Raw genomic sequence first — 26,629 nt, forward strand, 5'->3', positions numbered from 1 at the left:
ACGGGTGCTATGCACCCGTCGTAGAGGTGGAGGAATGCAAGCAGACAGTTCAGAGGAGCAGTGACCATTAAAGTTGCCATAGAAAAGAGATAAAGATGCAACAGTGCGGCGAAGAGACACAGGTTGAAGGGAGTCAGTAAGAGGAGGAGAGTTAATGAGACGAAAAGCCTTTGACTCCATCCTATTGAGAAGAGCTGTATGTGGGGAGCCTCCCCACACATGAGAGTTGTACTCCACACAGGGGCCGATAAAACCCCTGTATAGAGACAACAATTGTGCAGGGGTAAAGAAAGAGCGGAGTCAGCTTAGCACACCCAATCTCTTGGAAGCAGATTTTACAAGAGATGCAATATGATCTTTCCAAGATAAGTCCCGAGTAAATGAAACCCCAAGCATGTTCAAGGATGATGCAGGATTAAGCTGAATATTATTAAACATTAGTGGGTATACCTGTGGAAGATTTTGTCGGGTTGATAGGTGTAAGAACTGAGTCTTAGATGCATTAAAAACAACCATATTATTTTTACCCCAGTCAGAGATACGAGCCAAGTCAGACATTAGGTGTGCCATAGCCTCATTCCTTGTTTGTTGAAGTAACTGTTGAGATGGGCGTTGCGGGAACCGAATGGAAAGGTGAAGGGTGGAGTCATCAGCGTATGAGTGGATAGGGTTAGATGTACAGCTTAGAAGATCATTGATGAATAAAAGGAAGAGAGTTGGTGATAGGACAGAGCCCTGAGGAACACCACTGTTGATAGATCTAGGAGAAGAACGATGGCCGTCTACAACAGCGGCTATAGAACGACCAGAAAGGAAGCTAGTGATGAAGGCACAGATAGAAGGATAGAAACCGTAGGAGGGCAGTTTGGAAATTAAAGATTTATGCCAGACTCGATTGAAAGCCTTTGAGATGTCAAGTGCAATGGCAAAGCTTTCGCCAAAGTCCCGAAAGGAGGATGACCAGGAGTCTGAAAGGTAGGTGAGAAGATCGCCAGTGGAGCGTCCCTGATGGAACCCATACTGACGATCGGAAAGAAGGTTGTGATAGGAAAGATGCCTTAAAATTTTTCTATTGAGAATTGACTCGAAAACTTTTGAAATACAGGACGTTAAAGCAATTGGACGATAGTTGGAGGGTTGGGAGTGGTCACCCTTCTTTGGGACTGGCTGAATGAGAGCAAACTTCCAGCAAGAAGGAAAGGTACAAGTTGACAGACAAAGGCAAAAGAGTTTGCCTAGGCAGGGTGTATGCACAGAAGCACAGTTCTTGAGAACAACAGGAGGGACCCCATCAGGCCCATATGCCTTGTTAGTACTGAGGCCAGTGATGGCAGAAAATACATCAACTGAAGAAATTTTAATGTCAGCCAGAGAGGGGAAGTGATGGAGGAACAGCACCGGAATCGTCTAAGGTGGAATTGGAGGAGAAAGTCTGTGGGAAGAGATCTGCTTTATCAGTAGAAGAAATAGCTACAGAACCATCAGAGTAGAAAAGAGGAGGGAAGGATGATGAGGTAAAAGTGTTAGAAAGATTTTTGGAAAGGTGCCAGAAGGAGCGGGAAGAATTCGTGTTGGAGAGTTGAGAGCATTTAGTATGGATGAAATTATTTTTAGTAGAGCAAAGAACAGACTTAGCACGATTCCGGGCAGAAACGTAAAGATGATATGATTCAGGGGTGGGTTGGCTCTGGTACCTTTTGTAGGCCCTCTCCTTGTTGCGGACAGCATTAAAACAAGTGTGATTAAACCAAGGCTTTCTTGCATTAGTCAAAGGATATGAGAAAGGAATGTATGCTTCCATGCCCGAGAGAATAACCTCCGTAATGTGCAAGGCACACTCAGATGGCTCCCGGCCATGGAAGCAATAATCATTCCAGGGAAAATCAAAGAAGTACTGCCTGAGGGCCTCCCAGTCCGCGGCTCCAAAATGCCACAGACGACGTTTCCCTGGAGGGTCCACAGGCCGTACCGGAGTGATAGGACAGGTTAAGGTAATAAGGTTGTGATCGGAGAAGCCCAACGGACAGAAAAGATTAACAGAGTAAGCAGAAGGATTAGTTGTGAGGAAGAGGTCAAGTATGTTGGAGCTCTCTCCAAGGCGGTCAGGGATACGGGTAGGGTGCTGTACAAGCTGCTCTAGGTCATTAAGGATAGAAAAGATGTAGGCTTGTTCACCAGGTGGATCCGTGAAAGGAGAGGAGAGCCAAAGGTGGTGGTGAACATTGAAATCTCCTAGAAAGGAGATTTCAGAGAAAGGAGAAATGGATAGAATGTGTTCCATCGTAGAAGTAAGATAGTCGAAGAATTTTTGATAGTCAGTAGAATTAGGGGATAAGTAAACAGCACAGATATATTTAGTCAGAGAATGACAGGAAAGCCAAAGCCAGAGTGTAGAAAATTAAGAAGAATCGAGTTCAGGAACACGAGAGCAAGATAAGTCGTTGCGTATATATACACAACAGCCACCTTTGGCTTTGAAATGAGTATAGAGAAAGTAGGAGGATACAGAAAAGGGTTTGCTGTCAGTTGCCTCAGACAGCTGAGTCTCTGTTAGAAAAAGAAGGTGAGGTTTAGAGGAGGAGAGGTGGTGCTCAACGGAGCGAAAGTTAGAGGAAAGGCCGCGAATGTTGCAGAAATGAAGAAGAAGAGAGTCAGACAGTGGTTCCAGGCACCTCGAGTCATCATCGGGAGAGGGGCGGATGGTGGGGGCATTTATGGTCCCCCCCCTTGGGGACTCCGAGGCTTGGGGAAGAGACGCCATTTTAGTTAAATTTTGAATAGGAAGTGTAGTGTGTACTGTGCATGTAGTTTGGTGTAGATAGTTAGAGAAATTTGTACAGGAGAGCATGCTGGCCTACTCTCTGTGTAAGTAAGACATTGAAAAAGTTCAACAAAGGGGAATGGTCAGGAACTAGTCCTAAGGGCTGATGAAATGGGACCTTCAGCACTCCCTGTCATCAGCTTTCCATCCACCTCAGGAGTACTGCCCTGCTCGACTGGTGCTACAGTCTACTCGACAGGAAAAGAAAGACCAGAGCAACAAGCACAAAGACCCCAACACTCTCTCCCGCCTACCTCCATCGCTGACGCAGAGGTCAAGACACACGGCAAAACACCAGAGCCACATTTATAACGCATCTTACTCACCTTTCCTCACTCAGGTTACTCATCGCTACTCAGTTACTCACCACAGCTACCAGTGTGGGAAGCCGACGTCACCACTTGAGTTTGCTGAGACAACACCACGCCAATCAACGTGTGACTGACACCAGGCACTTCTCACCCACTACTTACTACTCATTATTCACATTGCTCCTACTCATACTCATTTATTTCCACAGTACTGAGTTGGAAATTCGACGTTCTATGATGAGGTTCGCCTGTGACTACAGCTGTTAACCACTACATGCACCAGGCCATGGAATTTCATAAGTAATATCGTCTGTCAACACAGTCCTAGCATTATTGAGAGATCTTCATTCAACCCTGCATTTTTCTTCCTAGATCGACAGTTGCATCAACACGCCTCTCCGATCTGTATCAAGTGGGTGTAATTATACTTACTCATTCTTCTCAGTGCTAAAATTAGGTATATTCAACTCCTTTACTTATTTCTATATACAGTAATCCCTCCAATATCCGACATAATAGAGCCATAGGCAGGTCCGGATAGTGGTCCTGTCCGGATAGTGGTCCTGTCCGGATATTGGGCCCCAGCTTATGGACTTGTACTTATGGACCCTAACTCTGAAAAACACCTATACAACTCCCTCTGGACATGCATTGCACCTATTTAAGACCCAAATCACACCAATAAGGGACATAAAAGACTGAAATAAATGCAAAAGAACCATAAAATGAGGTTTTAGAGGTGAGTTTATACAATATTAAACATTCTGGGTACTTACAAGTCCCTGGCTCCTGGACTGGTTTGAACCGCCAGTTTGCAGTCCACAGTTAATCCTCTGCACTCTAAACTCTAATTTCTTAACACTGCACAACACTGTAAATTCCTGTGTGTTCTAGTGGCAAGGTATTGCAGTTTATTCACTGTTTATTCACAAAAAACAAGCACCTGTGGCTTGCACTGTTATGAGTATCTGCTCTCCATCGGAGTTAAGCTGTGACTGTTGATGTTGGTGGGGTAACAGAGTTGCCAGATCGCAACAGCCACATTACCAATCTCCTCAACTTTCATTGTCAAATATAACTTTTCATTACCAAATTCATAAAGCTAGCATATATTCTTCACTAATTATATATACAAGTGGAAATACATGTAATCACTCTCCTTATAACTAACACCATGTTGATTATTTTCACACTATGTAGGGTAGCAGATTAATCAGAGAGAGTAAACAATCCACCATCTCCATCCTGTGTATCCTCATACATGTGAAAAATCCATTTGGTAATGCATTATTCTAATGCATTACCAAACGAATTTTTCATTACCAAATTGGCCCACACTTGGTAATGAAAAATACCAAATGGCAACCTGGCAGGGGAGGGGGAAGGGGGAGGAAGGAAGGAGTGAAGGGACCATGGTGTAACAGCTGTTCGGCGCCAGGCGGGAATTTCAAATTATGGGAGGGAAAAAAAGTCAGATTTTTTTCTAATTTTTTGCGGTTTTTGGCCCATTTTGGGAATATTGGATCCCAGGAGGATGTCCGGTTAGTGGGGATGTTCGGATATTGGGTGTTCGGATATTAGAGGGATTACTTATACACTTATACACTCACTGTCTGTCATTTATTACAACTCATTTACTCATCTATTTAGTAAGGACTTAAACAAAAGGCGTATTTCATAACACCATACCTTAATGACAGGGATATTTTACAGGTTAATACCAGATGATACACAGTTAGCACCCACTGTGGATACACAATTAGGAGAGCGCCAAGGCAACACACCCACTGTACAAACCTCAACACAAACTAAAGATCAAGAAACAAATATGTCAGTTCTAGATGATGAGTGGCAAACCCCCTCTGACGTAGCAAGTGAGGACTTTGTCTCTGACTTGCACACACATGACAATATACTTAACAGGGTTCACCGTTCAGGCCGAACCTATTCCACTATTCCCTCACACAATGATAAACAATTCCAAGTTAAATTAACAGAGCAACCAGTGAAAATGAACACCACAGATCAAGCTCAGATATTTGTTTATCATGAAGATAAAACTGCTCCAAAATTCTCTGGCACAAAAATTGATCGTATTGACATCATTTCATTGGTCAGTCAGTGCGAACAAATCTTTATCAAAAGACACATAATAGATGAACAAGAGAAAACTGCCATTTTTTCATCCTGCATAAGCCATGAAAGATGCCCAGCAAGCAATTTACTAAGGTCAGATAAGCTCCTCAAGGCTAAGACATATGATGAATTTAAAACTGAATTTTTGACGAAATTTTCTGGAGGTATGAACTTCTTGCCAGGTATAATTTCAGAATTACATAAGATTGTAGATCTTGTAAGGGAGCACATTACAAATCATGTGCTCAGTGAAATAACTGCTGATGTCTCCACGATCAAAAGGACATTACTAACTACCTTAGAAAACCCAAACTGGATAAACAGGAGATGGAAAGATGTCCCCAGACCTCGTCGTGGACATCATTGGTTATATAGCTGTCTTGTGTAAATTACCTGATAGGACCCTTAAGATCCCCAAGACGATCGCATACACCCCAGGCATGTGCTTACTAGACTTAATGAACGAGGTAGAGATGCAGTGTAGTAAAGCAGGGATTGTTGAAACTCAATCAAATTCTAGTAGAATGAGAGTGTCTAAGACAGTATCAGCTGTGAAAACAGCTACAACTACCCCAAACAGAGAACAAAATCTATCGCAACCCGAAAGCAGGCAGAGCAAACAACTAAACGTGTCAAGGGCACGATCACAAACACCAGGCTACAGGCAGTTTCATAAGTTTCCACGCAGCCCAAGCAGATCTCGCGCCACAGACACCACTAAATATGAGAAGTCACCTCATAGATCACAGTCAAGAGATAGGTCCACTCTATGTCATTATTGTGCAAAACCAGGACACACTAGGGATGAATGCTTTATCAAAACAAATGAGGATAGACAAAAGACACAAGGATTTGGTCCCTACTGTAGGCATCAAAGATGCAAAGGGCACTGGACCAGTAACTGCAAAACAGTAGAAAAAATTGTGTCTATGTTCAAATCGGGGGAAGACCAAGTCATGACAAAAAACGAACAAACGTAAACAAAAGCAAGTCTAAAATTCACATAGGAGGCATGTTAGGAAATGAGTGTATCTTGATACCAGCTGTATGTGAGGATCAAAACGTTTCCTTATTTTTAGACACAGGCTCTCCAGTGAACTTAATAACACAAGAAGAAATAAACAGAATTTTCAGAAATAAGAAGAAAGTAACATTTCTGGAAGAAGCTGATTTAGACTTATTTACAGTAGATGGAAAATTACAGTAAAATGTATGATAAGGTTAAACATCAGTTTCACAGAGACTACAAGACCAATCTCTGCATTTTTCTATATCGTTGAAAACTTAGCAATTAAAGCTCATATGTTGCTGGGCTTAAGATGCATGAGAACAGAGAACATAACTTTACTCCCACAAATGAATGGAATAGACATTGACAATGAATTCATAGAGGAAATACCATCAGAGCCCTCACCGATTAGTAAAAGAGAACCAAAAAGAATTGGTAATATTAAAAGCTTAAACAAACATACACAAACAGATGAGTGTATAGATCCACTCACACCACCAGCCCCAGCCTCCATGATTAGAGACCCAGGTAACAGTACTGATTTATCAGTTTTTCCAGCCCATCTCACCAATGATTTAGTTATACCACCTAATTCCTATATGAAAGTTACCATAAAGAGCAAATTACGGAATAGTACTGTTCTTGTCTTAGAAGAATTATTGAAAGTAAAGGGATTGTCAGTAGAAAACGCATTATGTCAGATGAACGACAAAGGGCAAACTCAGATATTCATAATTAATCACATGAATGGGGAAGTACAGTTGAAAAAGGGGACTTGCATAGTTAATATTGAAAAATGTCCCGCCCCTGTGAAGGAAATAGTTATTGCTGGAGTGATAAGTGAGATAAAATCTACAGATAGAGAAAGCATAAAAGAGAATTTAATTCACTCAGGTGAATTTGAGAGGGCAAAGGAAGGCGTATGTATAGTTGTGAGTAAAAGACGGAAGAAGAGCATAAGACAGTATGGATCAGTTGGGTCAAGGATTGTGTGGGTAAAGTTGAAAGTTGGAATACAAATGTGGGCGATTGTGTGTGTGTGCGCCAACGCAAGATCATGCTAGAAGAGTGAGAGAAGAGTTCTGGACAAATGTAGAAGTGTGCATGGAAAAGTTTGGAAGGAATGAGAGAGTGTTTTTGATCAGTGATATGAATGGTAAAGTTGGAAATGTGAAGGTGGATGGAATAGTTGGTGAGTGGGGTGTGCCTGCTGAGACAGATGAGAATGGGAGTGCGTTAGTGGACATTTGTGCTGGGAGGGGGTTGGTGATAGCCAATACCCTCTTCAGGCATAAAATGATCCACAGGTATACATGGCGAGTGATGAGAAGGGTGGGTGGTGAACTGAATGAAAGGAAGGCAATGATTGATTATGTGTGTGTGGATGAAAGGATGCGAAGATGTGTAATGGATGCAAGAGCGTATAGAGGTTGGGGGAGTGGACTTTCCGACCACTACTTGGTGGTGGCCAGAATTAAAATTCAAGTAAGATGGAGGAATAGAAGAAGAGAAAGTCAAGAGGAAGAAGTAGTTGCAAGGAGAGTGGAAAGGTTACAAGAGGATGAGAAAAAGGCAGAGTATAAGAGAGAAGTGGAGGAACGATTGGCAAATATGAATTGGAGCAGATGGGAGACATGGAAGGTGTGTGTAGGATATTTACAAATGAAATATGTGCAGAATGTGATGTGGTGTGTGGAAGGAAGAGACGACGGAGGGGGGTGCAAGGAACAGCGTGGTGGACTGAAGAGGTGAGACAGACTGTGGCACAAAAGAAGAAAGCATACAATGAATGGATGAGAAATAGGGGCGTGGAAGAAGTTGAGAGGCGGAAGAGAGAGTTATATGTAGAAAGAAAGAGGTGAAAAGATTAGTAAGAGAGAGTAAGAAGAGAGTGGATGAGGAATTTGGGAGGAATTTGAGTAGTAAAGTGGAGGGACTGTAAGAAAATGTTCTGGAAAGAGGTGAAAAGAGTAAGACAGGGGGGAAGTGAAGTTAGCAGGGGAGTAAAAGATAAAAATGGTAGATTACTAGTGGAGAAGGGAGAAAAAGTGAGCAGATGGAGAGAACACTTTAAGGAACTGTTGAACGTAGAGGATGGAAGTAATGCGAGTATAAGTGGGGGGGGAATGGCTGGGAGAAGGAGGGAGGTGAGAAGGCAGGAAGAAATCAGTAGGATAGAAGTTGTGAAAGCAATGAAGAAAGTTAAATCGGGGAAAGCCCCAGGAATTGATGGAGTGTGTGGTGAAATGCTGAAGCATGGGGGAGAGATAGTAGTAGAATGGATGTGGAAGATGTGCAGATTGGCCTGGGAGGAAGGTAGAGTCCCGGAGGATTGGAAGTCAGGTATAATTATTCCCTTGTACAAAGGAAAAGGGGAAAAAGAAGTGTGTGGTAATCATAGGGGCATTTGTCTTCTTAGTATAATACGAAAAGTGTATGGTAGGATACTTATGGACAGAGTTAGAGAAAGAACAAAGAAATTAGTTGGAGAAGAACAGGGAGGCTTTAGGAAGGGAAGAGGTTGTGTAGATCAGATATTCATTCTTAGATCTTTAGTGGAAAAGTTTCTAGAGAAGAGAAAGAAGGTGTATGCAGCTTTCATGGATTTGGAGAAAGCATATGACAGGGTGGATAGACAAGGATTGTGGAAAGTGTTAAGAATATATGGAGTAGATGGGAAGTTGCTGAATGCTGTGAAGAGTATGTACGATGGTGCGAAGGCTGCGGTGCGTGTGGATGGTGAACTAAGTGAATTTTTCTCTTTGAAAGTTGGGTTGAAACAGGGATGTGTCATGTCTCCATGGTTGTTCAATCTGTACATGGATGGGGTAATAAAAGAGGTACAAGGTAGGGTAGTGGATGTTGGAGTGGCCCTGGTGAGAGAGGATAATGTTTGAAAATTCCCTGTACTGTACTGTTGTTTGCAGATGATAATGTGTTGTTGAGTGAAGACGAAGGGGAGCTGCAAGGCTTGGTGGATGAGTTTGGGAGAGTGTGTAAGAAATGGAATCTAAAGGTGAACATAGGGAAGAGTAAAGTGATGGTCTTTGAGAGAGGTGAAGTCAGTGAATGTACAGCGAGGTTGGATGGTGAGGAATTGGAAAATGTGAGTACGTTTAAGTACTTGGGTAGTGTGATGAGTAAGGATGGAGGTTTGGAGGGTGAAGTGCTTGAAAGGGTACAGCAGGGAAGAAAGGTTGCTGGTTCTTTGAAAGCAGTGATAAGAAGCAGGGAAGTGAGCATGGAAGTGAAAAAGTTACTACATGACAGCATTGTGATACCAACTCTAACGTATGGAAGTGAAGCTTGGACGTTGTTGGAAGGACACAAGTCAAGAGTGAGAGCAGTGGAAATGAGTTATTTAAGAGGAGCCTGTGGAGTCACATGGAGAGACAGGCTGACGAATGAGGATATAGAGGAGCGTTGTGATGTGGATGTGATAGTAAGCGTTATGAGGAACACACTGAGGTGGTTTGGCCATGTGGAGAGGATGGAGGGTGAAAGACTGACGAAGAGAGTAATGCGAGTGAGGTGGAGGGGGGAAGAGGGAGGGGGATGCCGAGGATGAGATGGAGGGATGGGGTGGAGAGGTATATGAGAGATGGGGGTGTGAGCTGGGAGCAGGGCAGTGAAATGGCGGGGGACAGGGCGACTTGGAGGCGATTTGTTTGTGGCCACCTCAAACGGGATTGAGGCGTCTGGCAATAGATAGATAGATAGAATTTGATGAAGAAAATGATTTGTTAACCCTGCTGGAAACACACAGGGACACCGTAGCATTACCTGGAGAAAAATTAGGGTGTACTAACCTGATTAATCACAAGATTAATTTGCACCCAGAAACACCACCAATTTTCGTACCAGCCTACCACATCCCACAATCTCAGCATACACTTGCAAATCAGTATGTCGATGAAATGTTAAAACTTGGAATTATTGAACCATCAGTCTCCCTGTGGAATGCCCCATTATTCTTCGTGCCCAAACGAAATGGAGAAATGTGTGCGGTAGTAGATTACCGTAAACTAAACAATCACACGATCCCTGACCGATTTTCCATGCCATTGCTAAGCGACATCCTACAGAATACTGGACCGGAAAATAGTGTATTTTCCACAATCGATCTACTAAATGGTTATTACCAAATTCCGGTTAAACAGGAGTGATGTAAATACACTGCCTTTTCCACGAATAGAGGACACTATCAATATACAAGGATGCCGATGGGACTGAGGACAGTCCCATGCACATTTCAGTGTCTTATGAATTACATATTGTCCGGAATTTTAGGACAAGGAATATTTGTTTATCTTGACGATATTATAATCGCAACAAAAAATATTACAGAACATCTCAAAAGCTTGGTGATGCTGGTTTAAAAATTAAGCTTTCTAAACGCAAATTTTGCTCTAAGGAAATAAATTTCTTAGGCCACAAATTAAGTTCCAATGGTATTCACACCACTGATAACAAAATACAGGCAGTGAGAAATTTTCCTGAACCCACTACGACTGACGAAGTAAGACAATTTTTAGGTCTAGCTGGGTACTATAGGTCATTCGTACCACAATTCTCTCATATAGCCTTTCCTCTATTCCAACTACTCAAAAAAGAAGCTATATTCCAATGGGAAGAACCAAAACAAGCATTTAACAATCTAAAAATTAAACTAACAAATGCACCTTGTTTGGCATATCCGGATTTCACGAAATCATTTATTATCTGTACAGACGCATCAGTTAAAGGATTAGGGGCTGTACTGACGCAGGAAGATAAAAGAGGAAAGAATCAACCAATTGCATTTGCCAGCAGACAAACAAAAGGTGCAGAGAAAAATTACTGCACTACAGACTTAAGAGGCACTTGCAGTGGTTTTTGCATTACAAAAGTTTCGAGATTTGGTACATGGTTACGAAATACACTTATTCACTGACCATAAACTATTAGTCTATCTATCTATCTATCTATAGCCCAACGCCCTAATCCCGCAAAGGGTGGCCGCAGACAAAACGCCTCCAAGTCACTCTGTCACCCACCATTTGACTACCCTCCCCCCAACTCACCCCCCCCTCCCTCATATACCTCTCAACTCCATCCCTCCACCTCATCCTCGGTCTACCCCTCCCTCTCCCTCCCTCCACCTCACCTACATACACCCTCTTAGTCAGTCTTTTAAAGAAAAACTCCTCTCTGCGAGGAGAGCAAGATGGAAATGTACAGTCGAAAACTACAATGCAAAAATTCATTATAAACAAGGAAAAATGAACATTGTAGCCAACGCATTATCTAGGAACCTGAACACAATTCAGGTCGCGGCATTAGATCTCAAAGGAAATATACCAAACCATGATGATATCGCAAAAGCACAAATACTTGATCCAATATGGTCTAAAGTTATATACAAGTTAGAAAGTGGAGATGATATACAATTACCCAAACTGCATGTACCACTCGAACAATTCACAATAATCAATAATACTTTATACAACCCAGGACAACAAAAACGCCAAAGAAATACTAACCAGTTGGTAGTACCTAATGACATGATACCTCAAGTATTACAAACGATACACGATAGCCCACATGCAGGACATCCTGGGAAAGACAGGACATTCAAACAAGCCCAGTTGTTATATTACTGGCCAACATTACAAAAAGATATAAACAATCATAAAGACAGATGCAAATCATGTGCAAAGCACAAAGGATATCCAGTTTCACCTGCACCAATGTGTAATTACCCTGTACCACATCAACCATGGGACGTTGTCGCTGTTGATTTACTCAAGATGCCATTATCATACAATAATAACCAATACCTATTCGTAGCAACAGATCATTTTTCCCGTTATGTCATTTTAGCTCCAATTAAAGATAAAACAGCACTAAAAGGTACTAATAAGTGATAACGGTGGAGAATTTAATTCTGATATCTTACAAGAAATATGTAAACAATACAACATCAAAAAGGTTAACGTTTTAGCCTATCACCCTGCATCTATAAATAAATCCATAGGTGACACACCACATTTCATTATATATGGGACAGATAAAAAATTACCATATGAGCTCCTAGAAGGTGACAGTCTGTCCATATACAATTACGATGATTACTCTAAACTCCGTTTCCGTGAATTCCAGGACATACATAAAGAGAGTCAAAAAAACAATTAACGATGTCCAAGGAAGAAATGACGGAGGCATTTAACAAGAAGGCAAGAGATTCACCTATCAGCTTAGGAGACATTGTTTATGGTATCATTCATACGAGAGACAATAAATTATTCCCAAAATTTGAGGGGCCCATAGAGTAATTACCATAAAAGCAAACAAAGTTTTAATTAAGTCACTGTCTAGTGGCGAAGAGAAGCAAGTTCATATTGACCATTTAAAACGAGTTTCAAGGGAACTATCCAATAATTATTCAGCCTCGGATACAACTGAACAAGCGAACGTAACTCATGAAACCAATCAAGAAAACAACAATGATTACAAAAATAAATTAAGGTCATATACCAAACAATCAAACATAGGTGCAACTGTTCCAATAAAATCTACAGTACATCATTTACGAGATTTAAATATCGATTTAAACTCCTTCTATAAATGAAATAACAATCAAGTTATTGTTCTACGTTAATCAACCGTAACGCACATCAATATCATCGACCACAGCATGACCATATTAGAAAATTAATAGATTTTTTTGTCGGTAGGTAATGATGAAGGGACTTATGCTATGGATTCTCCTCTACATAGCAAGAGGATATGTTCACTTAGGCCCCCAACACATAGTACGACAAGGATGCCTCATAGCTCCAACGGCCACGACTTCAGTTGTAAAAGATGTCATGAGTACTGAAATAAGTCTGGATTACTTATATGAATTACCCTTCTTATCTAGAAAATATCGCAAGACCCATGAGAACCCTGGACTTCATGATAGGAGGCTATGTTTCACAAGCACATAACACAAAAGAAGTGGATGAATAGTGAAGTTAGCGAAATGGAAAATAGAACAGGCTAAGTCAACTATGCTCATCATGATCCAAGATCTCCCATCTCATGGAACGGAGGTATTGAGCGACAAGAACAACATCACACGTACTCTCCAAAAGCGCGGTTTGTTCGACCTGGGTGGCGCAGTTCTTGGGAACACCTTTGGATTGGCTACAGAGGAAGACCTTAAAGAAATAAACAACAAATTTAATAAAATAGCTCAGGTACTAACATACCAAGATAAATTCATCACAGGACATAACTCAGCAAATGAAGACAATCGTGAAAAATCTGAAAACAGCAGAAAACATAGCTCTTGAAAGTGTAAATAAAATAAATGAAATGGAAGGTAACATAACACTTTTTCAACACTTCTCCATCATTACAGAACATACTGACACAATTCTACTACAATTAGACAACACTAGAGTTCATTACAGGGCACTTCTGCAAGGAATTTCGAATGCTGGTGATGGCAAGATCACAATTGACTTACTTCCAGTTCATGAGCTACGTCAGATAATTAGTTAGGGCATACATAAACGTAAATTGAAGCCTTTGTTCCGAAGTAGGGAATTCATGCAATATTATCCATATTTAGAAGCAACATTAACACCAACATCAGTAGTAGTTCATGTACCATTCATAACTGATGACCTGTTCACAGTTTACCAAATACACCCCTTCCTTCTAAGAATAATAACACTTTGGTCATCATCAACATCAACACAGACACCGAACTCATCATGGTCTCCAAGAGACAGAACACTGTCACTTTTGTAAGTGAATCAACAATTGAATGAAAGTGCCGCACATCCTTACGTGCTGTTCACCTTTGTCCTGCGTATATTTTCACGTTTCAGCCTACTGATACAGTCCCTTGTGAAATGGCTATCATAGGAAATCTCAATATTCATAACCATTGCAATTTCACTTTTGCTCCAGATAAGCTTGTACACCATCAATGCATCGGACACTCACAGTTTTTTTATTTCACTCATAATACATCAGTTTACATAGCCTGTCCAGATATACCACCATCTCATACTTCAGCCTCAGGATTATACATAGCACCAGACTACTGTGCGGTATTTATACCATCCATGTCCACTTTATCCACCATCAATCACTATGCCATCCTCAATCATACACACAAACATTTCCACCCAGTGACTGATATGGACCTCAACATGAGCACAAGTATTAAGTTGACTTCACCTAAGTTTGAAACTATGCAACTGATCAATGAAACAATGAAGCCCTGGGAAGATTTGAGTTTGAGTATGTTCAACCCATATTATGTGTATAGCCCAGCACCTATTGTCTTTATAATCTTCTGCATTGTATTTGCAGTAGTGCTGTTTGCAATACACAGAATGCATGCAAGAATTGCAAATTTGGAGTCAGTATTTAGTGGGGGGTAGAGTTAACATCCAAGTTAACCCCCCCTGAATGAAGTGTACATAGTATATAGTATTAATTATATATATATATATATATATATATATATAATCGCCTCCAAGTCGCCCTGTCCCCTGCCATTTCACTGCCCTGCTCCCAACTCACATCCCCCTCTCTCATATACCTCTCCACCCCATCCCTCCATCTCATCCTCGGCCTCCCCCTCCCTCTTCCCCCCTCCACCTCACGCACACTCTCTTCGTCAGTCTTTCACCCTCCATCCTCTCCACATGGCCAAACCACCTCAGTGTGTTCCTCATAAAGCTTCCTATCACATCCACATCACAACGCTCCTTTATACCCTCATTCGTCAGCCTGTCTCTCCACGTGACTCCACAGGCTTCTCTTAAAAACTCATTTCCACTGCTCTCACTCTTGACTTGTGTCCTTCCAACAATGTCCAAGCTTCACTTCCGTACGTTAGAGTTGGTATCACAATACTGTCATTTAGTAACTTTTTCACTTCCATGCTCACTTCCCTGTTTCTTATCACTGCTTTCAAAGAACCAGCAACCTTTCTTCCCTGCTGTACCCTTTCAAGCACTTCACCCTCCATCCTTACTCATCACACTACCCAAGTACTTAAACGTACTCACATTTTCCAATTCCTCACCATCCAACCTCGCTGTACATTCACTAACTTCACCTCTCTCAAAGACCATCACTTTACTCTTCCCTACATTCACCTTTAGATTCCGTTTCTTACACACTCTCTCAAACTCATCCACCAAGCCTTGCAGCTCCCCTTCGTCTTCACTCAACAACACAGTATCATCTGCAAACAACAGTACAGGGAGTTTCCAAACACTATCCTCTCTCACCAGGGCCACTCCAACATCCACTACCCTACCTTGTACCTCTTTTATTACCCCATCCATGTACAGATTGAACAACCATGGAGACATGACACATCCCTGTTTCAACCCAACTTTCAGAGAGAAAAATTCACTTAGTTCACCATCTACACGCACTGCAGCCTTCGCACCATCGTACATACTCTTCACAGCATTCAACAACTTCCCATCTACTCCATATATTCTTAACACTTTCCACAATCCTTGTCTATCCACCCTGTCATATGCTTTCTCCAAATCCATGAAAGCCGCATACAACTTTTTCCCTTCTCTAGAAACTTTTCCACTAAAGATCTAAGAATGAATATCTGATCTACACAACCTCTTCCCTTCCTAAAGCCTCCCTGTTCTTCTCCAACTAATTTCTCTGTTCTTTCTCTAACTCTGTCTATAAGTATCCTACCGTACACTTTTCCTATTATACTAAGAAGACAAATGCCCCTATGATTACCACACACTTCTTTTTCCCCTTTTCCTTTGTACATGGGAATAATTATACCTGACTTCCAATCCTCCGGGACTCTACCTTCCTCCCAGGCCAATCTGCACATCTTCCACATCCATTCTACTACTATCTCTCCCCCATGCTTCAGCATTTCACCACACACTCCATCAATTCCTGGGGCTTTCCCCGATTTAACTTTCTTCATTGCTTCCACAACTTCTATCCTACTGATTTCTTCCTGTCTTCTCACCTCCCTCCTTCTCCCAGCCATTCCCCAGCCACTTATACTCGCATTACTTCCATCCTCTACGTTCAACAATTCCTTAAAGTGTTCTCTCCATCTGCTCACTTTTTCTCCCTGCTCCACTAGTAATCTACCATTTTTATCTTTCACTCCCCTGCTAACTTCACTTCCACCCTGTCTTACTCTTTTCACTTCTCTTCAGAACATTTTCTTACAGTCCCTCCACTTTACACTCAAATTCTTTCCAAATTCCTCATCCACTCTCTTCTTACTCTCTCTTACTAATCTTTTCACCTCTCTCTTTCTTTCCACATATAACTCTCTCTTCCGCCTCTCAACTTCTTCCACGCCCCTATTTCTCATCCATTCATTGTATGCTTTCTTCTTTTGTGCCACAGCCTGTTTCACTTCTTCATTCCACCACGCTGTTCCTTGCACCCCCCTCCGTATATATAAATACAAAGAAGAATGACCCATGATATAGAGGTTGGCTATACCAGTAGCATTATCTTTAAATAAACTATTAATAGCTCTTACCATAATCTTAACTTTAAACTTTTTTTTTCTTGCATATATGCATTTTACTATTATACATACACAAAATGTCATACAATAACCAAATGCCATACAGTAACCGATTTACAAACTGTATTACAGTACAATAGTTTAACTTTAGTGCATTTATTCAATTATGTATACAACTTGTTTAAAATGTAATACTGTATTACTAGATCATTGGAATATTTCCATGAATATTATACCTGTACAATATTATAATCAATATTATATATTAAGAGTTAAGAAGACTATTATGTATTAATGGATTAGCATATGTCAATAATGATTATTGTAGGAGGACCTCCAGCGGCATGACTGAGCAATGTCAGGACTCCATATTATAAATACAGTTCATTATAGAAAACATGATAGATAGATACATAGATAGATAGACAGACCACCAGGCAAGCTTGGGAATGGGATATGAGCTTGCAACCCTAAGTGAAGGAATGTTGACAATACACCGGAAGCAGCAAGTCAGGGGATGAGATAGGTAGTGTGTCAGCGAGATAGGCACACGAACAACGCATCGTGCTCATACACACACATACTCACACACAGGCGTCTAGAAACTTCACATCAGTTTATTCCACGTGACACAACCCCTGCTAAAATGAGAATGTAGGATTTTCAGGGCAGAAGGAGACAGACCATAGAAACGGAAGGTAGTAGGGAGAAGAAGGTTAAAAAGAGGGGTCCAACTAGACTTACTAAGTATATTGTCTCTGTATTATACGCTGCTCAACTTAAGGCTTTCTCTGAAGATAATAAATCAAGATCAACTCCCTGTATTCATCTTTAACTCTTCCTGCTCTTCAATTATCAAAATAACAATAAAAACTCAAGACTCACCTATTACAAGAATTGAGAGTTACATCATTATCCGTTGCTGCAATACCCAACATGTGTCATTATCCACTGCTGCAAAACCCAACATGCATCATTATCTGTTACTGCAAAATCTGGCATGCGTCATTATCCATTGCTTCAAAACCCATCATGCATCATTATCTGTTGCTGCTCATGCATTACTATCCATCACAGCAAATGGGCACCAATTTGTAAAAATCTGCTGAAAATTTTTTGATGCTAAAATTATATATATATATATATATATATATATATATATATATGTATATATATATTGCCAGACACCTCAATCCCATTTGGGGTGGCCACAAACAAATTGCCTCCACGTCGCCCTGTCCCCCACCATTTCACTGCCCTGCTCCCAATTCACACACCCCTCTCTCATATACCTCTCCACCCCATCCATCCATCTCATCCTCGTCCTCCCCCTCGCTCTTCCCCCCTCCACCTCACTCACATACACTCTCTTCGTCAGTCTTTCACCCTCCATCCTCTCCACATGGCCAAACCACCTCAGTGTGTTCCTCATAACGCTTCCTATCACATCCACATCCACATCCACACCACAACGCTCCTTAATATCCTCATTCGTCAGCCTGTCTCTCCATGTGACTCCACAGGCTCCTCTTAAATAACTCATTTCCACTGCTCTCACTCTTGACTTGTGTCCTTCCAGCAACGTCCAAGCTTCACTTCCATATGTTAGAGTTGGTATCACAATACTGTCATACTGTATATATATATACAGATAGATAGATAGATAGATAGATATATATAGAGATATTTTTGTGTCCGACTCTAGGCATAGGCTTCACAGCCTGCTCCCAAGGCCCAGTAGTCCTCCAACATACCATACACCTCTCTACATGTCACCACTGGCATTAACACCCACTGTCCATATTGAATACATGCTAGGGCTGTCTTATACATGACTGGTGTATTGGTATTAGCTGGGGTATTTTTATGACATGTCGGCGGGTGTTTTGGTAGATCAGTAAAGTCTGATTTTATGAAATTCAAATCCTTAAACTGTTCCCTGCCCCAGCGGGGATCTGAACCTGGGTGTGCTAGAATTCCCCTTAATCATCATCATCAACTCCTTCACTAGAACTGCGGAGGGCCCAAGTTTATACAAAAAATTTCAACCCACCTCCACCGAGAGAGAGAGAGAGTTAACGCTTTATGTCAGTTGCATTGAGGCCAAAACTGGCTGCATCAGCTTAAATAGTATTGTCTCCAAACTGTGAGCTGGGAGCAGGGCAATGAAATGCTGGGGGACAGGATGACATTGAGGCGATTTGTTTGTGTCCACCCCTTACAGGATTAAGGCATCTGGCAATAGATAGATGGATAGACATAGCTAAAAGCAGGTGAAAGAGGAGGAAAGGAAAGGAAAAATGGAATGGAGAAAATTGAAGAGGAAAAGTGAGAGCAAAACAGAGAGGGGGGGGATGACAGACAAATTATGCTATGGTCTGTCAATGTGAGCTTTTATAATGAAAAACATATCCCTACATACACAGGATTGGTTTGCATGGTACCCCTAGTTTAATAAATGACTGCATAGGCTGGTTGGTGTACAAACACATACTGAGTATGCATGAAGGGCCTACTGTATGTAGCTAGCCTTTATTTTTGTTTATAATTCCTTTGCATAGTATTAACTGTATAAGCTGGTGGTAGTCAAACAGCAAACTTCATTTTTCCCATAAGTTATACTATACTGAGTATGCTGTAGCTACTTGTACCATTGAGAACGCACTATACAGCACTATGACATTTTATGATGCTTATTACAGTATTAAAGGTTGTCTTTCTATGTCTGAACAGCTATATTGTATAGGTATAGGGCTTTTAAGGGAGTTGGACCCTCCTTGGGGGATTGGTGAGGGTATCAATAATACTACGCAAACAAGTGTTGTCTGTGTTTGTGTCTGTCCACATTTGGCCCTTTTGGATTTTGAGGTTCCATATTTCAAAAGATGTGGAACGATAAGCTGAGAACCATGGTGTAAATTATAATTGCTTGCGGTCAGTTGCACACGAACCAAACGCACTTTTGTGTCCAATTTTTTGCCAGACATTGGGAACCCTCTATAGATCATACCACAAAGTGGAACAAGCTGAAATTTCACATGGGCATGCCCAATACGTGTATGTCAGAGCAGGTCCGGGTCAAGTTTGGTGTCAGTGCGTGTCTTGGTGGCAAGCACTCAGCGGCCCATTAGGGCCATTAAGTGCTTGTTACATCACCATCAGTGCATCAACTACCACCTCCTCCTTGGCAACTTTACGCTGGATACGAAAGAGTTTACTGACCCTGAGTCAAAACCCTTACAAAAATGTTGCTAAAAGGTAATTATGTACATGTACTTGCGAATAATCTTACATAAAATTCTACTTCAAAATTACATCAACTGTTACTAATCATGGCCTCACCTTCTCAGCAAGATCTCTCATAGCTTTTTCTGTGTCCTTTGTCCTCTTGTTAGCTCTCTCACCAAACTCTTCCAGTGCCATCTGTAAAAAGGTACAATTTAAAACAGACACAGAACAAATGTGTAGCTGTTAAAAAGATGCATACCTGTACATTTACAATAACAGGAAAAAAAAAAAAAATGTTAAAACTTTATCAATGCTTCTAAAAAGCTTACCAAGACTACAGACTCTGTGAGTGTATGGCCACACTTGTCTTGTTTTCTTTAAGGTCTTTTATTTCAGATTCCCATGATCATCGCCAGGAGGTTATGATGGATGAGACAGAGAAATACATATTTTCCAACTCTGCTTATTCAAAACACAAAATCCTCCATTTCTGAACTGGCTGACTGGTTTCCCAGTACTTTATCATTACTACCTGAATGTTCTTAACCCCTCTGTAGCCGTGGGTCTAGAATTTTACAAGCACCCCAGGCCGACGCCGGGTCCAATTCTGAAGTTTCGAAAATTGATTTTTTTTTCTTGCCATATTGAAGAGAAAGGTCAGATGCACCTAACAGTGCAAATCCCAGCTTCCTAGACCCAGTCTGTGGCTTGCAATGGAGTGTGAAAGTTGCAGAAATATCAGCAACTGATACCCACCGCCGTGAGGCGCTGCCACGCTGCAACATCATATGTGTTGTTATATTTTTTTTTTAACCCCCAAAAACAATGTGAATGGTGCTGAAATGTTGCATATATATTAGATATGATGATATCAAATGATTTCAGTACATAATATGTTAGGATTGGCTCGAAAAAAAATTATGAATATTTTTTCACCTTTTTGATATATGTTTATGGTAGTGTCGAGTTATTTATGTTATTGTTGTGCCCGTGCTTGGAAAAGGGAGTGAAAGGGTTGAATTTTCAGTCCTAAATGAGAAAATTGCCGTTCCCCAAGGCTAGGCTCTCCCACGGCGGATGAAAGTGGAGGGTAAGATCTGATTAGGAATAGGAAAGTTGAGTCGCAGCTTGCCGCTCCCACACCACGTGTATGGCTAAAAACAGAATGGTAATGCAGTTTCAAAACTATGAATAAGTCTAATTATTACGAATGGAGAGACAAAGCAGAAATAAGTACATTTACAGACGGGGGAAAATGTATTTTTTCCGTAATGACACGTTGACCTTTCTCTATCAGTTTACCTTGTTATTTTTGCATTATGTGTTCCTGTCCATCTGTTGTAAGTGTGGGAAAGTATGATATTTTCTGCCTGGGTAAGGAACAATGGTACAGCTGGATGTTTCCCAACACTTTACACGGTCAGAATCGCGAGACAACCTGCCATTCGCACCTAACATGAGCTGATTAGCAGGAAGGGAAGGACGTCCTTTCCACCCACGAAAGCATCACATGAGCACAGAAAACTTTCCTGTCATGCTTATAAAAGGCAAAGAATATGTAAAATTATTCAAAACAGTGCAACAAACCTGAGCAAATTGGTAAATATACCAAACAGAAATTAATTTTTCTTTTATTTTCATGTCTTTTTTGTTTATGCCTGTGTTTATTTATATCATAAACATGGTGGTTGTGTGTGTTTTGCAAGGGAGGAGAAAGATGATATTTTCTGTCTGGGTCAAGATAATGGGTGTAACTATGTGTGTTTAGGCATGGCCACGAGCGAAAAAATCATACATCCGCTCGTCATGGCAGCAGGTGGTGAACTAACAAACGGGGTGTGAGAGCACGAAGTGAAGGTCAGTCTCATGTCCCAGATGTTCGTTCACTTCCCGAAAGTTTTCACAGTTTTCTACAAGTTGCACTGCATCGAATGATCCAAACCAGTACAATACACCTAAGCAAATAGGTAAAGATACCAAGACAAAAATGTATTTTTCTCTTATTATCATGTTTTATTTGTTTGTGCCTGTATTAATTCATAATTGTAAACAGGTGGTTGTGTGTGTTTTGCAAGAGAGGACAAAGATGATATTTGCTGCCTGGGTCAAGATAATGGGTGTACTTGTGCTTGTTTAGGCATGGCCAAGAGCGAAAAAATTGAAAATCCACTCATCACAGCAGCAGGCTTTGAATTGCTTGATGAGGTGTATGGAAATGTAGTGTAGGTCAGTCTGAAGACGTTCAGAATGTTCATTCACTTCCCAAAAATTTTCGCTGTTTTTTATAGGCCGCACTCAAACGACACCTGCGGCCACTTATCGGCTAAACATCATTTGATGCCGGCAGCCATGGAGGGGTTAAGGTAATGTACAGGAGTTGATGTACTGAGTAAAAAAAAAAACTGTCATCATCATCAGTCTTATTTCACACCAATAAGGATGTAGTAAGATAGGATTCAGAAACAATGCATAAGAAAACATAAAAGGAGAAAAAAGCTATCAACAGCATACCTGGCAAAATAAGAACAAATATTCACACATTATAATCTATGGAATCCTTGATCCACAACACAAAAAATAATCATCTGTATATATACAATAGGGCCCCCATTTATGCATGTTCAGTTTATGCGTTTCTCCATTTATGCAAGCGGCGAAATATTCATTCAATAATTATCCGTTTATGCGAAATTAACTCATTTTATGCAGCTCGCTACACATAGTGGCCTAAATTCGGTGAGAAACGCAATTATGCATGCACTTCATCATTTTATGCGAGGCTGTGGTGGCCTGGTTGGCACCGGGCTGAGAGAGAGTGAGCTTACTGAAGATCATAAAATTTTATACTTTATTCTCTACTGATATATTCATGTAACATCTATTTTAAGGTAAAAGTAATCGAAATAATCAATTATTGAAAAAAGTGAGTATCGCCCGTCACTAGTGGATGAGTGGAGTTGCCGCCAGCTGCCTGCGCGTAGCTCCTGCACCCTTCCACCCTCCTGTCTCACCCATGTATAGTTATATCTTTCTTCTCAAACAAGGTATTTCCAATCACCATCTCTCACTCAATGCACATCCCTATCATTCGTTCCCCATTTTCATTTCTTCCAGGCACACCATGCATACCAACTACACCTTCAACTACCACATTTCCCACTCTAGCATTCAGATCTCCCATATATATATATATATATATATATATATACAGGTAGAGTCGCAGATGACTGGAAGTCAGGGATAATTATTCCCCTGTACAAAGGAAAAGGGGAAAAAGAAGCATGTGGTAATTATGGGGACATTTGTCTTCTTAGTGTAATAGGAAAAGTATATGGTAGGATACTTACTGACAGAGTTAGGGAAATAACTGAGGAATTAGTTGGAGAAGAACAGGGAGGTTTTAGGAAGGGAAGAGGTTGTATAGATCAGATATTCATTCTCAGATCTTTAGTGAAGAAGTTTCTGGAGAAAGGAAGGAAGTTGTATGCAGCCTTCATGGATTTGGAGAAAGCATATGACAGGGTGGATAGACAAGGATTGTGGAAAGTATTAAGAATATATGGAGTAGATGGGAAACTGTTGAAGGCCGTGAAGAGTATGTATGAGGGTGCTATGGCTGCAGTGCATGTGAATAGTGAACTGAGTGAATTTTTCTATCTGAAAGTTGGATTGAAACAGTGATGTGTCATGTCTCCAAGTTTGTTCAATCTGTATATGGATGGGTTATAAAACAGATACAAGGTAGGGTAGTGGATGTTGGAGCAGCCCTAATGAGAGGGGGCAGTGTTTGGAAACTCCCCTGTACTGTTGTTTGCAGATGATACTGTGTTAAGTGATGACGAAGGGAAGCTGCAAGGCTTGGTGGATGAGTTTGGGACAGTGTGTAAGAAAAGGAATCTAAAGGTGAATGTAGGGAAGAGTAATGGTCTTGTGAGAGGTGAAGTCAGTGAATGTACAGTGATGCTGGATGAAGAGGAAATGGAAAATGTGAGTGCATTTAAGTACCTGGGTAGTGTGATGAGTAAGGATGGAAGTTTAGAGGGTGAAGTGCTTGAAAGGGTACAACAAGGAAGAAAGGTTGCTAGTTCCTTGAAAGCATTGATAAGAAACACGGAAGTGAGCATGGAAGTGAAAAAGTTACTACATGACAGTATTGTGATACCAACTGTAATATATGGAAGTGAAGCTTGAACCTTGTCGGAGGGATGGAAGTCAAGAGTGAGAGCTGTGGAAATGAGTTATTTGAAAGGAGCATGTGGAGTCACATGGAGAGAAAGATTGACAAACGAGGAAGTGAAGGATCATTGTGGTGTGGATGTGGATGTCAGGAGAAGCATTAGGAGAAACACACTGAAGTGGATTGGCCATGTGGAGAGGATGGAGAGTGAGAGACTAATGAGGAGAGTGTGTGTGAGTGAGGTGAAGGGAGGGAGAGGAAGCGGGAGGCCAAGGATGAGATGGAGGGATGGAGTGGAGAGGTATATGAGAGGGGGTTGTGTGAGCTGGAAGTAGGGCAGTGAAATGGCGGGGGATAGGGCAACATGGAAGTAATTTGTTTGTGGCCACCCCTTACAGGATTAAGGAGTCTGGCAATATATATATATATATATATATATATATATATATATATCTCTCTCTCTCTCTCATCTCATCAGCCGTTTGAGTGTCCACTGCAGGACCGACCTATCCCGACTGAAATGGGAATGATACAGCCTATGTATCTCTCCCGAGTGGCTTTGGCCGTCTGGAAGAGATTGTATGTAGGGTGAGAAGTGCTTGTAAGTGTGATTGTAGTGTTGCAGTGGCTTTGCATGTGTGTGTGGTCTGTCAACCAAGTGTAATCAGCCTGCACAAGCCAACTGCGTGCAAACATACTTTATAGTACACAGCACTGGTTCAACCACAGCACCCCTTATGTCAGCCAGAGCAGTACGTGGCTGGAAGAACGGTCCCAAAGTTTATTACCTGGAGGGCCCAAACTCTCGTTCTCCCACATTATGAAAACGCACACTCTAATGCTGTACCACAGAGGCTCCATATATATATATATATATATATATATGTACATTAGAGAAAGAGAGAGAGAGTAAAACCTTTGCAAATCGGCATCCTGTAAGTTAGAATTATTCACATCATAATGGTACATGAAAATCGTTAATGAAAATAATTCAAAATGTTCAAAATTGGTCAAATAAAATATCAGAAATTTTCCCCAAAGTCGTAAAATAACATCTAACGGAAAGCCCATCTTGGAATGAAGATGCATCATTCTAGGCTGTGAGGATTCATGTTGCTACACTGGTCAGAAAGCTCTCATAAAACTACCCTTAGGACATGAAATCTCGGCTAAGGGAAGCAGTAACTCGGTGTGAGGGCCAAACAGCCACCTCCCACCCTGTGTTGCTAATACGGCAGTTTGCCCGTTAAATGAGGAGGTTTAAAAAAAAATGTAGGGGATAATAAATTATAAACCTTACTCTATATCTGGCATAATTGCAAAGTCTATCTAGCATTATTTTCCTTAAAGTTCCCTAATTCCATTAGTCTGATGGATTTTTATCACTGTTTAGGCCAGTCTAGCAGATTTCTGTGCTGTACAGTACTGTACATTCTGTTTGGCAGCTCTACTAAGTCCCGCAACCTCCCACCTCACTCTGCCTCAGTCTAGCATCTGCTACTACTCGAGTCGGTATTCTCTCACATTCCACTCCGTATTCCACACTTTAATTCCTACCCAGCATGGCTTCCAAGGCTCCCAAGGCTCCTTCAGGCAGGAAGGGAATGAAGCTGAAGAACCTAAGCATTCATGAGAAGCTGAAAGTTTTGGCAAGGATCGATGTTGGTAGCTATATGTGTTCCATAAGTGCAGAGTTTAACCTGAAGCTGAGCACGTTTTATGATATAAAGGAGAACTGTTCTTCAATGTTGCACAGAAGTGATCATATGCTCCCCTAGCACCTCTACATCCTACCAAGAGGCCCTCCTTATGCTTGGATTACACCCTCTGCAAGCATGGCAAGTGATTTTTGTTTTTTGTTTCTGGTTAGTCAGGAATCTCATATTTCCTATAAGGTTAATTTTAGTCAAGTCGGAATGGCCTCAGCCCCAATTATTCCAACTTAAAGAGGTTTTACTGTACTGTATATATATAAATACAGTACTCTTCCCAAGTACAAGGGGGTTGCATACTAACAAGGCATATTGTACTGTACTTGGATATCGCGTACTTGGGATTGATAAATACTGTAAATGTAAAAAACAGGGTTAGACCATGACACTTCCAAAAATTCACTATTTTTGACCCTCAAACAAGTATGTATTAAAGAAAACATGTGTTAATCTTATAGAAAACATGCATTAAACTTATAGGAAACATGCATTGGGATAATGAAAAAAATATTTTTATGTACAGTTGTGCATTTTACTGATTAAAATTTAACTCACAATGTTAACATCTGAAATTCTGAAGGCAGTCCAAAAGCAGTTGATGGGGGTCCGAGGCAGCCCCCAGGGGAGAGTTAGATGGCTATTCGCCAAGTTTGTCTGATTATGAGTTGCTGAATGGGGATGGGGCAGCATTAGGAGTGCCACCAGAC

At 41.1% G+C, this 26,629-nt stretch overlaps 1 protein-coding gene across 1 annotated transcript in view; it reads right to left on the reverse strand.

Annotated features, from left to right (window-relative positions):
* LOC145401213 (zinc finger MYND domain-containing protein 11) overlaps positions 1-26,629 on the reverse strand; it is a 643,482-nt gene that overhangs the window by 57,717 nt on the left and 559,136 nt on the right. The window contains exon 14 of the mRNA XM_080273521.1: positions 20,148-20,228. Coding sequence (XP_080129647.1) covers positions 20,148-20,228 — 81 coding nt within the window. The remainder of the gene's footprint in view (positions 1-20,147; positions 20,229-26,629) is intronic.

Source organism: Coenobita brevimanus, chromosome 55 (genome assembly GCF_032717465.1).
Source record: "Coenobita brevimanus isolate Jiangsu-jjx chromosome 55, ASM3271746v2, whole genome shotgun sequence".
In the NCBI taxonomy this organism is placed as follows: domain Eukaryota; kingdom Metazoa; phylum Arthropoda; class Malacostraca; order Decapoda; family Coenobitidae; genus Coenobita; species Coenobita brevimanus.